A 16,100-nucleotide genomic window follows, 5' to 3' on the forward strand; every position below is an offset into this window, starting at 1 on the left:
TTGTTTCCCCTCTCATATAGCTGCATTCTCACCTTGCTTTAAAGTATTTGTAATAAGGTGTATGAAAATTGTTTTAAAGTTAGTAATGTTTACAATGGTGTACATATAGGAGGAGCTCTGACTATAGACCTCATTGAATTGAGGATTCAAGCCTCAATTCCAAGCCCCTTTCCAGCTGAATGGACAGCTAATTCATGACAAAAGGAGCTCTTGGTAGTTTAGGCTATCTTGGAGGATTATCATATGCATGAAATAAGTGAATGTATGCAAAATCCTTCATATAAAATGCTACCCAAAGATAATTTATCATATTTTAGGGCAAGTTTGTCTCTTAAGTGAGTTCTAAAGCTCAGACTTTTTTGTGTTTAATATTCCTAGAAATCAAGACTACCATCTCAGTTAGTGCTCAGCTTGAGCACCCAGGAAGAAGAATGTTATAGAGGTAAAATGTCATCATAGGTTGTCTGTTTTCTTCAGTGATCCAGCCAGAGGAAACTCTCAATGAATATTTGTTGGTTGTCTGATTGACTGCTGGGGATGATTTTCAGATCAAGGATGGTGCTAGTAAGCAACAATAGCACCTGCTAGTTAATATGTTCTACACACACATAATTAAGACAATCTGGTTATATCCTGGTGGAGTTTATGTCAGTTTTATCAGACATTGCAGGTATGGGTCACTGTTTTTAGGCCAGCAGAAAGAAGTGTTGGGCTGTCTTGGTGATTACCAAATACATTTCCAAATGTATGTTCTTATAGGAAGAATACTAGACTAAAAGTTATAGGACAACTGCATTACAGTCCTGATTTTGTCTTTAATATCCTATATGATCTTAGGCAAGTTATTGTTACCTCTATGCATGCAACTTTCACCTGCAAATTAAGAAATCTATCTCTAAGATCTCTTCTAGTTCTAAGGCAGGTTTACTTAACGTAGAGACCATAGAGAGATTTCAAGGGTTCATGAACTTAGATAAAAAACTACATCTTTATTCTTACTAATATCTAGCTAGTATTTATTGGGCACTTAGGTGTGATGTGGATAAAAGGTTAACGCTGGATTCAGGAGGACCAAAGTTCGAATCCAGCCTCAGACAAATACTACTGTATGACCCAGAACTTAACTCCATTTGCCTCAGTTTTCTCATCTGTAAAGTGAGCTTGAGAAAGAAATGACAGAGCACTTCTTTGCCAAGAAAATCCCAAATGAAGAATCTGAAAATAACTGAAACAACTAAAACCCAACATTTCCTTCAATCATGAACTAAAAAAATATTCTGAGAAAGGGTCCATAGGATTCCTAGATTGCCAAAAGGATCCATGACATCCTCAAATGATTAAAAACCTTGGTTCTAAGATTTAAAATTCCACCCTTCTTTGATGATTTTTGATTTTTATTTCAAGGCCTGACAATACGCATTGGAATCTAATTTCACAAAAGAAAATATTGATAATCAAATAAAAATATTTCAAATTTTCCTTTTCCAAAAAGCATTAGATCATGAGACAAGTAGAATGAGCACTGGGTTGGAAGTCAGAACACATGGATTTGAATCTTTGCTTTGCCCTTTAGTAGTCATGGGAGCATGGGCTCAGGGAGACATTACTTACACTGCAAAGTAAAGGCAGTGGATTAGGTGGTCTGGAGCCTTCCCATCTCTGAATTTATGCTCCTTTGAGTTGTTCTTTTGGGAACAGGAATGAATACACTGGCCATCCCCAAAGTCTTATTACAGTGTTAGGTTTCAATAACTTAAAATCATGCTAAGATTTTGGGGGAACCCTGAATAGACAAATAGCATATAGTAAAATCTGTTCATCCAAACTTTTATTTTGGAAATACCAGAACAATATGCTGTTTATTCAAACAACATGACATTTGACAGAAACCTATTTCTGATGTTTTAGGAAAGATTTCTCTCCTCTGATCCCAATTCTTCATAGTAAAAATGTTTTTCTGTCAGAATGAAACATACAGCCAATATAAGATTTACAAAAAAAAAGTATCATACCTCTGGATTGAGACTGAAAGCTTTTGCTGGTTTTCCAACACAAAGGAAGTCAAAAATAATTTCTTTCATTGCAAAATCTAAACGTTCCTATGGAAGAAACAAATGAACAGATAAAAAAGATTTCTGGTTACAAATTTAATGTGAAATTGTTCTGTCTTCTTCTGTCCCTTCAAATGAAAACCTGAAGTAGTGGGTAGTGAGCCAGCTTTGAATTCAAGAAGCCTTGGATGTTAAGTCTAACTTCTGACACATATTGACTGTGTGACTGGGCAATTCTTTAAGACTAGAGGTTGTATAGGGGGAGTACTGATTTACATTGGTAGAAGGGGGCTTAGACTTTTTTTTTTAAACCAGGGATTTCCCTTTACTAGCAGAATTACAGTTCCAGTATCTATCCCTTAATTCTTTCAAAATGAATATTGTTAAATGAAAGGCAATCTATGCAAGATTTTATGTGGATCATAGAGAATCTCTAAGGAAAGAGAATATGCATTTGAACCTTCGGTAAATTATCTGATTTTTGCCTTTATGTTTTTTTTCCCCCTGACTGATGCTTAAGATATATTTTTTTTTTATATATATATATATATATATATTTTATAATATTATCCCTTGTATTCATTTAAGATATATTTTTTTAAAATGCAATCAGGCTCTATAGCCAAGAATGACTAATAATAAAAATAACTTTTTTTTAAATGCTCTTTAACATTTAGGAGCCTGTGGCTCTTCCTACAACTAATCTTGCAAGTAATGACTCAGATTCAAAAAGTAGGGACTATTTAAGGAAGGATATTTATTTATCTAAAAAAGCATATTTATTTAGTCAACATGAATGGGCAGCAAGATGCTGCAGTGGATAGTAATCTAACCAAGGCAGAATCTAATAGTACTGTCTTTTGCTTTTATATCCCCAGTACTTAGCATAGTGCCTGTACACAGTAAGCACTCCATAAATGGTTACTAACTGCTATCCCTCACACACAGTTTCATTTTCTGTCTCATCTTTGCACTGGTTGTCCCCCATACCGAGAGAGAATGTTCTTTCATTTTTATTGGAATCCCTGATTTTAAGCTCAAGTACCACTTTCACTATAGAGGCTATATTTGGTAGAGCTCCCCCACCCAAGAGTTGCTAGTATCTACCTCTCCAAGGTTAATTGTATTTACTTTGAATATATTTTGTATCTATAGTCATATGTATATAGATTGATTCCTCCATTAGAATGTAAGCTGTTGAAAGAGGTCAGAAATTTCCAGGCTCTCCAGATTTCCTTCACAAACACATAGAAAATATCTATGAAATAAATGAACGCAGAACAGTAAAAATAAAGGGACAAAGCAGTTGTGCTCCTAAGACAATCTGAGAGGAGCTCAGAAAGAACAGGGCTTACAGGGCTGAGGTTTGGCCTGAGTGAAGAGCAGCTATCTCCAGGATAACGCCACTAAATCCTGAGGGAAGCAGACTGGGTCTCAAGAAATTTCACCTCACTTTCTCAGCCATAAGAAATTCCATAGCATAAACTTTCATCTCAAAGCCTCAGGCACTTTTCATTAAGAACTTTCATCTGAGAAATGGTAGATGTTGAGTGGGGAAACAATGAAAGACCCCCTGTTGGATTGGGATTTGGGACGATAAGATGAGGGAGACTTGGAGGAGTAAGTGAAATGGGGAATGGAAGAGTGAGGGCAGAGCAAAGTTACTCTATCTTTATGCATACTTTCAAAGAACTCAAAACATAGTGAGTACACAAGGAATATTTATTATTTTCTGGTGACACGATTTGACTCTTCCAGAATAGTTAGATAACTTTAGGCTAGTTAACATTAAGATATATCTATTTTTTTTTCCATTTTAGATTTTCTTTCTCTGTGTATTTCTTAAGATAGAAGCAGGTTCACTAAATGACTGAACAGCTCCTCAATGGCAGGAGCTCTTCTGTTACCTGGGCAATGAACTGGATGATTTTCACAAAGATGTTCAGAGGCATGTCTCTGGGTACCACACCACGGGATCCTTTGGGGAAAAGTGTTGTGATGATGGTTATAAGTCGGCTAAAAGATAAGGAAAAAACAAAGCACAAGAGAGAGAAAACAAGCATTGTTGGCTCAGCTCTTTTTCTTTAAGGAAACATAACAGATGGTACTTTTTGTCTAAGTATCATTGAAAATATGGGAATGAGGGCTAAAGGGGTAGGGAAGGAACACAAATCACCTCCGCCCCCTTAGTCTCATTTACCAATTTTTTTTATAGAAAAATACTTTTTATGAAAACTAATCATAGGAGATAAATTTTTTCCTCAAGCCTCCCTTCCTCTTTTGATCATGAGTAATGCTGTTCTTGGTCTAGGCTGCTGTCACTGGGTTCCCTGAAGAGAACCACCTTCAAATGCAGAATACATTTACTCTTGTAAGAATAGCTACTTTAGTTACCAGCTGTTTCAATGACAACTAAATAAACCCAGAGAAACTGTTTGGAAGATATCTCTAAAAGGAATAATACCTTCAAACACTAGTTTAGACTATAGTTTAGATCATCCTACTCCACTCTGAGCTTTTTGATCATGAACTCACAGCAAATCCTTTACCTCTGAGTAGCTGTATTGCTTTCACATTTGATTCTAATCATGTAAACCCATAGTAGTCGGTACAGAGATTCCAGTGCAACTCGAGCCATCTTGGGGTCTTTGTTCTACAACAAAAATAAAAAGGTAAAATTCACACTTAAGAAGTAAGGAGAAATATTCTTCTTCTAAGTAATCTTGGGAATAGAGAGTTTAATATGACACCAGATCCTTGACCCCAGGATAAGACAGTGTAGAGGGAATTTAGTGACCAATAGGAGAAGTCAAGAGAACAATTTTCAAAAATATCAATTTATTTTCCCTTATATTTAGATATGGATATAGTGGAGAGAGTCCAAAATGAGAGAAGCTGGAAAGTTTTGTCTACTTTATTTTCATCAAAATACGCATGAATTCAAATATGAAGGAAAGGTTCAACCTGCCCTTTCTATTTTTTTTTTTTACTCTTTTCATAACACCCTCATTGCCTTAGATTTCCTTTTTTTTTTTTAGTCCAAGAACAGAGACTTTTCATATTCTTCCATCCTTTCAATTTTTCTTTAACCATCAGTCTTCATATTATCACAGTCTGTCTCACTTTTCTTTCTTTATCCATTCAATTAAGTTGCTATTCTTACTTTAGCTATTTCCACTCTTAGCTGAATTAATTGGGAACATACTAATTCAGAATTTGTGACAGCTGTGAAACAGGTCTGGCCAAAGTCTATCTTTGCATTATCACTGAATTGAAAAATGGAAAGAAGGTTTGCAAGGGGAACTAGGTAATTTAAGAAAACTAGATTTTCAAACTCTCAAAATAACTTAAGAAGATTGCATTTACATACAAAAAAGGAATCCTTCCTATCTATTTATTAAAGAAGATCTGATAGGTACTATCACTTAGCAACTTTATTAATGGTATTATATGTTCATGACTAACAGCACTATTTCTTTAAAAAATATGCTATGATTCAATTTTTTCATTAGTTAGGATCGGATATTCTCCAAAAATTAAAGATAATGAATTGCATATAACAAAGATAATGTTTCCAATTTTATGCTATTAAAAGTACTTTCACACCTAAGTCAGCTATACAAACATTTAATAAACACTGGCTGCATAGAGAATATTATGGTAGGTTAGAGACCAGAGGGGATAAAACATCAACACTTGTAACTGAAACTATATACATCATTATGTTATAGATGCATTACAGGGATAATGCAAAGAACTAGCCAAAGAGAAGGATGTTGCTGACTTAGGGAGAAGGTGGATATAAACAGATTAAGTTTCAGTGAGTTGTATTTTAAAAGGTAGGCAAGGAATTTCATAAGTGAAAAAAGGAAGAAGGTGACTATTGAGCTGGATTGACTATATGAAAAGGCATACAGTCAAGCAAGCTAGTAGTATGCATTGGGAACAAAGAATAATCTTATTTGACTGCAGTGTAAAGTGCATGGGAATAAGTCAAAGGAGAGCTAGCACAGAGAACTACTCTAGAGTCACACAGAAGCCAAGGTCTGAAAAAAAGGAGACTAAATATAATGATTAGGAAGTAATTAGGAATTTTTGAGAGAGTATTTTTAGCATAGTGGTAGGTAACATGGAAGTGGATGTATTGGGATAACTTTAGAAAATTTAATAAATGTTACACTGAAGCATTTAAAAAATCCTTCTACATTATATAGTGGCTATTTACTTACCAGAATCCCTGAACTCTTTTATATAAATTGACTCGCACAAGGACTATTAATTATTTGAGCAACCTTGGACTGCAGGAATGGTGATCTTATAAGCAGCAGTGTGCTGGTAAATGTTTAATAACCGGCCCTCAAACAACCATGACACCTTACAGTTGAATCTGAATTTTTAATACTTTTTCCACTTCCTCAATTTTAGATAATTGACAAAACAAATATATCAAGCTCTAATTTATAGTATTTCCAAATTTCTGAGACGTATTAATTGACTTTACTGACTTATAAAATCTTGCTGATGTGTTTAACCAGGCTAAAAGAGGACATATTCTTACAAAGTAAAAGATATCTAATTGAACAGCACAGCAAAATAAGTTACAAGAAGGGTTTTTCCCACAGACATATACATCTGTCTTCCCATCAGTTATCATACCAACATCTAGAGAAGACCTTTAGTATTTTTAATTCTGAACACCCTTTTCCTATGCTCTATGGTCTCTTAAATCTAAACACTTCTTTGTGTTATGGCCCACCTTTCTTTCTACTCCTATCATGTCTGTTACTATCCTGAGTCTTTTTCAGATCATTTCAGGTACTCCAATGAGCAAAACTCTATTATAGGGAGATTCCTTTCTATCTCCCCAAATGCCCTTGGTTACTATGCAAATAAATTCAAGAGCACGACTGAAAAACCTCCTGACTAGTTCTATTTCTCACCAGTAACCAAGTTTGATATACTTCTTGTACCCATAATGTCTATAACCTTTCTTTTTCTTCCACTTCTTTGATTTTACATTAATTTACCAAAATTTTATATTTGTCTTTTACTTTGTTTCATGAGATATATTTTGTTTTGGAATTGTCAGAAATTGCCTTGGGGCAATTCTGAAAAACTCATATTCAACTGTTGGCTATGTGAAGTTTCTATAGATAATAATCCATATCTTTTGAATCACTAAGCATTTACCTTTGATCCATCTAATTAACACTATTTAATTGGAATTCATAAAACCACTTTGAAGTACTCATTTCTATTTCCTTTTTGACATATGTCAACAGAAAGAGGGAATATGAGATTCTCTCAGGGTTAGAAAGAGAGTTAATGTCAAATCAGAAAGAATCCAATATCTGGGAAATTAATTTGAAATACTGAACACTATGTCACTGAAGGATATCTTTTAAAAAGGATATAAAATATTATAAAAATGGGCATGTTTTAATACATTTATTCATATGGTTCTCCTAAATGCAACTTGTAATCTATTCTTCCTACGTCTACTCACTGGTAAAAGTCATCCATTCATATATGAATTCATCAACTTATTGTCATATTATTATATGGGTACAACAAAGCACAATTTGCAAATGGCAAACTGAAATTTATGTTAAATGAGGAAGAATAGGCAATATTCAGCAACACAAATTCCAGTCTAATGCAATAATTACTGAACTAGAAATAAGTAGAACTTGATTCAAGCTTTGACACTGGCCATGAAGCAAAGGAAATAATTCCCAAGCCTGTATCTCAGTTTCCTTAATTTTTAAAAAAATGGGATGAATCATATTTGTTCTTCACTATTTTACAGAGAGTATCAAGACTTCAGTATGTTTGATTTTAGTCATGTAGGGACTCCTTCCAAAGTTAAGTACTTTAACCCATTATGTCTTCTCATCCTATATCAATCTTATTTGTGTTCTCCCATACATTCCCCACAGAGAGTTTGCCCAAAGGGTTGGGGATGGGGTATCTTCCTTTACGCTTCTTAACTTTGTGAAAAGATCAATGTAGAAGTTATCTCTCAATTACCTCTTCCTCCTGTGACATGTGGATATTTCTTTCCCTTCTAATCATATTTTTTTTAGTGTATGACTTAAGCTATTATTTATATTCCTAATCTTGAACCATTTCTCATTGGTAATGGGGGGCAATTTGTTCATGCTCACCATAATGTACCTGTTCCATTACATCCCACATGTTATTTATTTTTAAAAATAATTATGATAGCTAACATTCATTACAATGATCTATTTATTTATATGTACTTAGGCTGTATGGTGCTTATACTGTGCTAAGTGTATTACTATTATTATCTTATTTGATCCTTATAATGACCTTGAGAATTAGGTGCTACTATTATCCCCATTTTATAGATGAGGAAACTGAAGCACATAGAGGTTTGCCTTCAAGATGGTTCATCTGAGCACTTGAGGACATATTTGAATTGAGGATTTCCTGACTCTAGGTCTAACATTCTGTTTCATTTCTTTTTGACAGAAAACCTTGGAGAATAAAAGGAATCAGTATCAAGTCTGGGAGAAAAGTCTGATAAAATGAAAAGTATAATTATCTTCATCACCAATGAGGTAGGATGAGAGATTGAATCATTCAAAGTAAGCCATCACTACTATGGAGGCAACAATTCAAAGTAGATATCCTATTTACAGATATCAATTTCATCTTTATGTAGATGAGGAAGAGTTGTATCATTATCCCTATTTATTTCGTCATTAAGGAGAAGGGGTAAAAGATTTCTTATCCTAGAAGATTTTTTTTTTCAAAAAAAGCAATTTCTCAGTGGACAAAAATTAATATTAAATTCTTTAATATTGTGGTGGTTTGGAAAACTGCCCCAGTGTCATAAATTGTGAAAGAAAGGTGGGCAGGCAGGCAGTTGTGCCTAGGGCATTATGTCAGTGAGAATACTTCATAAATATTATTCAAATAATGAAGCACTAGTGCAAATTCTACTCTTTTAGAATTTGTCATAATATTTATGGCAGACTGTTTCGTTCACTGTGGTTTTCACAATCTCTTACCTGCTCAATTCTTAGGCAGAAAATAAAGAATAGAACCAAAGAAACTGGTGAATAACTTTACCCAGACATCTTATTAAAGGATTGCTCCTTTAATTCTGTATTTCTCATTACTTTCTATGGAATATTACTGCTGAAAGACTGGCTAAAATAATTAAGTGTTAATATTCAAGAATATGCATTTGTTCTATAACAGCAGTATGTTGTTGACAGACAAGTCCTGTGGATAAACTAAGCCATTGATAGAAAATTAATGTTCAGGTTGAGATCTGCTGTTTACTTTGAAAGCTGGAGATCTTTACTGTAAAGTACACTTATATACTGCTATATTTCAATTTACCACCTAGATGCCTTGCCCACACTGAATAAACCAAAGATGACTGCCAAAGTCAAACATTCAGAATTCTAACACTGTGCATATTGTTCTGTGAATGCTGAAGTCAATGATTATCCAGGAGGGTGGAGGGCAGCATGTGGAATGAAGAACACGGAGAATGGGCTGGGTTTGGTAAAGCCTTAAGAAATGATCATTTGGGCTCCAAATTCTATAAAGTGTTAATCTATAAAGATAATCAGGAAAATTTTTTAAAAGACTAATCGGGGAAGAAAAAACACTTTCAAAGGCTTTTTTTTTTTTTGCCAGTGATTCCTTCCTTGCTAAGTATTTATAAACATATAAGAAGTTATGGACATTTCCCCCCTACATTCATGACTATTTAAAAATATAATCTGTTTTAAAATTCCTGTTGGCTTCTGGATTATTTTTAAGTAAGAGATAGAGTACTATCCCTCACTTTGGAAGTTTCTATATTTTTAGCTTTGTGGTAGTGAATCTATAAATTTATTACTTTATTCCTTTAACTTTTCTCAAACTACCTGCTTCAAGGTTCATGAGGATGCCAGCTCATATATAGCTAAATATAAAAGCTCTTAATGGCTATATAGCTAAATTCCTATCCTTGTCAGTTCCACTCATCATCCTCTGATACAAGTGTATACTGTCATACCATTATCTATTTTATTTATATGTTTCCTTCCTAGTGGGGCTGTGAGTTGCTTGAAGATAGGAACTGTGTTTTATATGTCTTTTGTAGTCACAACAGAGACTAGAACTATCCTGAAGAAATATTAGATGCTTAGTATTGTGGATTTAAAGAAAAAAAACCCAAAATAAATAAACAAAAAAAGCTTGTGCAATTTTACAAAATTCTGAGGTTTGGATCATGATTGCTGTATAAACCTTTCATGTTCATCCTTTCTCTGTCTTCATCATTCCAGATGGGAGTTTTAAATATTTTTTGTTTTTCATATTGTATCTTTTTCATCCTTTTGATGGTTTAGTTATCCTCCTCTGAACTTTTCTAATTTCTCTGAGTTGTTCTGTAGGTGCAGTGACCAAAACTACATATTGTATTTCAGATCTATAAACAATCAGCAAAAAAAGTAAAATTAGGTTTCTCTAGTTCCTAAATTGCTTTTGATCATTCTCAGAATTATCATGTATTTTTGGTCATAATAATAAACCGACCTGATAGAATTTGATCCTAAGATTTATAATAAATTAAAGAAAACTCCTCAACAACATTAAAATTGTGTTCAGTATAACATTTTCCCCTACCTTCACAAATTACCTCTAAGTGGATAACTTTAAAAAGCCAACACTATGAATTATCCTTTTCCATTCCCACCTCTTATTTTTTCTATTAAGCAAAATTATTGTTTTCTGTTTGTGTATAAAAAGAAATTGGAAAGACAAATCTTTTAAGTGGAAAAGATAATAGAGTAACTTAAGAGAAGAGAAACTAATCGATCAATCAAGCATTTGTTCACCACCTACATTATATGCCAACACTAAGAAAAATGCCCTCATCCTGCAACTTGTGATTGTGCTGTCAGTAGATAAAACAAATTCCACAATAATCAAATATTTAAAAGTGGTGACAATATAATGGTTGCTAATCCTGGAAGACATTTTATTAAAAACACTGGGAGAAGTTCAGTTCCTTGGCTATATCTATCCATAGCTAGTTTGAAGAAAATAAATGACGTTCACCTTGGAGTATGCAGTGAGCCTTTTATACCAATTCATAGTTAAGAGTTCTTAAAGACAATTTTTCTAACACAGACCAGGATATAATCATAGCAAGTGCCAAAATAGTGTAATTAATCTTAACCACTCTGTGAAAATTATAGTGTCTTAAAACAACCACAGGAGCATGTGCAAACACATCCACATGCCTTACAACCAACTGAATAGGATGAAATTCAAAAATTCTAGGAAATTGATGGCCATCAATTCCTGGGAAAGAATGTCATTGTCACCTTTGGAAATGCAAAGTTTATGTACTACTAAAAATGACAAATATATTATGTTGCCACTGATGCTGGCTATTATTTTCCCTAAATCACTAACAGCTAGTACTTATATAATCCTATAAGGTTTGCAAAATAGTATACAAATATTATCTTCTATAGTTCTCACTGGGAGGTCAGTGGTATCACTCTCATCATTTTACTGATAAGAAACTGAGGCATACAGAGGCTGAATGACTTGACTAGAATTATGAAGCTAATAAATGTCTGAGGTTGAATTTAAATTCAAATTTTCCTGACTCCAGGTGCAGTGCCCTATCAGCTATGCTACCTAGCTGCCATTATGATTATAATAATGTCATTTTAATATTGTTTTATAACCTCAAATTTTTAAACACTTTGAAGTTAATTATAATAATTAGTTTAAAAATATGAAATACCAAGAAACTTTGGAATCACCTTGAATTTTTCAGTCTCCTTAATCCTTTACTTCTAATCTGGCACCAAGTTCTGTCATTTCTTCCTGGAAGGTATTTTAGGCCTAGGAGATTCTCAAAAAGCTGTGTATAATTGCCTCAAATAGAATGTAGCCAGGAAAATAAATTGGGAATATCTTCAAAGAACCACACATAACAGTGACAGGAAGGAACTGTTAAGCTCTCTTGGCCAATACTCTGAAAACGGAATTTTAATTATGAACAATCTACTTTCCTAGACTTAAATTAATCATATTTTAAATAATCACATCAAAGGAGGAGTCAAAATTTCTCTGAGGAATCCTATGACAAACATAACCAACATGTCATGTACATATCAGGGTAGTTTGGTGGCACAGTGGAGTTAGGAAAACCCGAGTTCAAATTCAGCCTGGGCAACTCATCTGCAAAATGGCTTAGACAAGGTAATAGTAAACAACTCTATTTTCTTTTCCAATAAAACTCCAATGGGGAAACAGAGTCAGGCATGACTGAAAAAGCAACTGACCAACAAAATACACACATCAATTGGGACTTAGAACTTTGCCCATCAGACTTTTTGGCTGCTTTTAAATAGGATGCTTTTTACAATTCTTACTTATACGTCCTGACGATTATAATGCTTCAAACAACACTGAAAGCACTTGAAATATTCACCATTATCACAGAAACCATCATCACTTAGTAGGATTTTTCAGTCAGAAGGATGATGGCTGACAGGGATAGAATCTAAGATTAAAATCAATCCCAGAATATCAGAGCTAGCAAATAATCCTTTAAAATGGAATGAGAAAGCTTTAGTTACCATAAAAGGAATTGTATTTTATGTGGCATTGGTGAATTATGAAATTTTACAGAAAAAAGGTAATATCCTCTAAAAATGTAAGTAGTTTCAAGTTTAGAAAAACTGATAGAAGAAATATTCAAAAGTGAATGAGGGATGATTTTGAATACCCATAATGTTTGAAAGGTAGCCATTCTCTCTCAAAAATGTCTCAAAATTGCTATTTTTAAAAAAAGAATCTTCAAAACTGGTAGAATTCAATGCATAGAATGGAGTTAGGAACCCTGTAACATTATTTCTATAGAGAACCTTTCCTATATGATGGTGTTCAATGTAGTAGCGCTTATGTTTACTAGTGTCAAATACTAATTATATTTCTACCCATAAAATCTAACATCAATGACCCTCTAGTTTATTTGAGCATCAGTAAAGGTACAAACTTCAGGCGTGTGGTATACTGAACTCTGAAGTTGCTTCCTAAAAAGGGTATAAACTGTTTTCTAAATCAGTATGGCTGTATCACTTGTAAGATCAACTCATCAAAAGCATAGTCTGGATTTGTGATTTCATCAGATTTTATCTAGGTGTAAAAATTCCTTCTGCCAGTGTAAGTAGCCAATTCTTCTGTAACTTACAGTGTCAGAGAGTGGCCTGCAGGCAGTGGGGGTTAAGACTTGCTAGAGTCACGTGTCCAATATGTGCCAGAGGGAGAATTTTCCATGACAGACAACTCTGTCTCATTCTAGGGCTAGCCCCTCTGAGACTGGAAGTAACTAAGCCTAAAGTCCCATAGATACATATCATTCATACTCTGATTTCACAAAATATATCTAGTCTAACTTTAGTTATTAGGTGGAAGAATGGGTAGAGAACTGGGTTTTAAGTAAGGAAAACTAGAATTTATACCCAATCTCAGACACCTAGCTGTGACCCTTGGGCAAGTCACTTAGCCCTGTTTGTCTCAGTTTCTTCATCTATAAAAGGAGCTAGAGAAGAAGATTACATACCACTTCAGTATTTTTGCCCAAAAAACCTCAAATAGGGTCAAAAAGAGTCAGACATGAAAAACAATTGAATAAACAAATAAACAAACAAAAAAAAACCCTTGGACAAATTACTTAATTTTTATCTATCTAGGTTTTCTCAGCTATGAAATTAGGATAATAATAACACCTCAGATGATTGTTAGCATCAAAATGAAATAACATTTGCAAAATATGTAGGACAGTGTTTGACTCATAGAAGGTACTTAAAAATGTTCTTTTCTTTCCCTTCTCTTCCCTTCCCATAAGTTAAAGAATGGTGCTCTTGAAACTCAGGTTGCAAGATATATACATGTAAAAGACAGAGTATGGATGCTCATGGCATATTTCCCCTTCAACACTAAATGCTTCTAAAACCAGTTCATATGTTTAAAAGTCATGTGTCTTAAAGAAAAGCTAGGGATAACATAATCATAACTTGATTTACATGGGTACCACTTGCAATTTTATATGGTTATTTAATAGTTTTTTGTTTTAAATTTTAAAGAAAATTTTCACAATTTTTAAAACTTCTCTAATTTACATTTTGCTAAAAATCCAAGTAATCCAGAATAATGTTTCCCCAATGACAGAAAATTTAAAATGCTTTAAGAAAAGCAGTCTACTCCTTGGACACTCCTCCCTCTTAACCCACTGGCCTAGCCTCCAGCCCAGCCCCTGTAGACATCATGGAAGGAATAATAATAATGAGGGGATAATACATGGCAATTGTTTCTATAGGGGATATATCCTCTGCTTTCCACTGCTACTTAAGATTGGGAAAAGAAAATTCTCAACCCTTAAGTCCTTAACACTATCAAATTGACCAATGTCAGAAGTAGATACAAGCTTATATAGTGGAAATATACATTACTATTTACTTTGCTGCTGCATCAAAAAATCCATGAAATCTCTCCATTTACCTGTTGTCTGCCTCCAGAGAGCAAGGTCCTGCAAAGCTTTTCTATTTGTATGTTCAGTGCTTAGCATAAAACTTGGCACATAGTAAGCACTTAATATATATTTTTTCATTCATTTAAATATTCATTTATATCCTCAGAAACACTAGATTACATTAGAATCTCATCCCAGAAACATAAATTTGCTAAAAGGATTTTTTTGAAAGTGAAATACTAACTTTAAGATTGGATAAGCAGTTGTTGAGAAAAACATGCCATCTGTTTAGGAAGAATTGCTTCTGACTGACACACAGCAGGCACGTCACCAGAGGGTACAAAGCCTAAATAGGAAGAAAAAGAAGACATCACAAGATTATTTATATTTCAACAAACCAGGTAACTAAGTTTCCCTAGAACTATTAAAATAACTTTTTCTCCCATGACTAGTGTCAGCCAAAATAAACATTTTATTGCATAAACAGAACATAAAAAAACAATGTTCCTCTACAGAGATTGTGGGAACAAATGGAACACAGCATTTTGATGAAAGGCAATAAAAGAATTTCATAATTAAATTATGAAAAAAAAAAGAAATACCATTATAGCAAAAGAGACAAAATCTGAACACAGGCAGCTAAGTGGTGAGGTAACTAGAAGTTAAAATCAAGAAAATCTAAGTTTAAATTCAACCTCATAAATTTACTGACTATGTGATCCTAGATAAGTCATTTAACCAGTTTGCTTCAGTTTTTTCAACTATAAAATGTGGATAATAATAACAGGTATCTTTTAGGGGTATTATGAATATAAAATAATATTTTAAAGCATTTTGTAAATATTAAAATGCTGTTTGATTTTTTTACTATTACAAGAAAAACATATATATACATATACATACATATATGTGTATATATATATATAATTATATTTTTATGTCTCAATCTACTGCCTAATAAACATCATAATGGATACTTAATACATGTTTTGACTGACTACCAGATCATTTTAAAAATTTCCTTCATTCTGCCTTAAAGTCTCTTCTAAAGTTGCAACATGTAAATAACTTCATCCATCAGTTATTGGTGGGTCTACTTTTCCTAAATGTCAATATCTCAACTGGTTAGAATGTGCACCAATGAAAGCAAATTCACAGGTTTAATCCTTTATATAAAAGTTAGCTAACTTTTATTTAAAGGTCAGTGAATATAATTCTAACTCCAACCAGTAATCCTAAAAATTCATAAAATCTAGTTCATGGAGACCAGCAAAAAAAACCCGCAAAAACTTTATCATAATGCTAGAAAACCAACTCAAAGGACATGCCCTATTCAGAATTGCAGAATTTAAGAAGTGGACAGAACCTCACATTTATTCTAGCTGCCTCATTTTACAAATGAAGAAATGAATATTCTAAAAGGTTAAATGATAAAATCTGATTTAGAGCTGGGAGGAACTTTTTTTCTTTTCCTTTTTTTTTTTTCTTTCCTTTCCTTTCCTTTTTTTTTTTTCCTGAGGCAA

At 33.5% G+C, this 16,100-nt stretch overlaps 1 protein-coding gene across 1 annotated transcript in view; it reads right to left on the minus strand.

Moving 5' to 3' along the window:
- Positions 1–16,100, minus strand: part of FRY (FRY microtubule binding protein) — a 467,849-nt gene that overhangs the window by 138,979 nt on the left and 312,770 nt on the right. The window contains 4 exon segments of the mRNA XM_074303532.1: positions 2,013–2,099; positions 3,959–4,067; positions 4,601–4,704; positions 14,822–14,923. Of these exon segments, the coding sequence (XP_074159633.1) occupies positions 2,013–2,099; positions 3,959–4,067; positions 4,601–4,704; positions 14,822–14,923 (402 nt within the window).

Source organism: Sminthopsis crassicaudata, chromosome 3, assembly GCF_048593235.1.
Source record: "Sminthopsis crassicaudata isolate SCR6 chromosome 3, ASM4859323v1, whole genome shotgun sequence".
Lineage (NCBI taxonomy): Eukaryota > Metazoa > Chordata > Mammalia > Dasyuromorphia > Dasyuridae > Sminthopsis > Sminthopsis crassicaudata.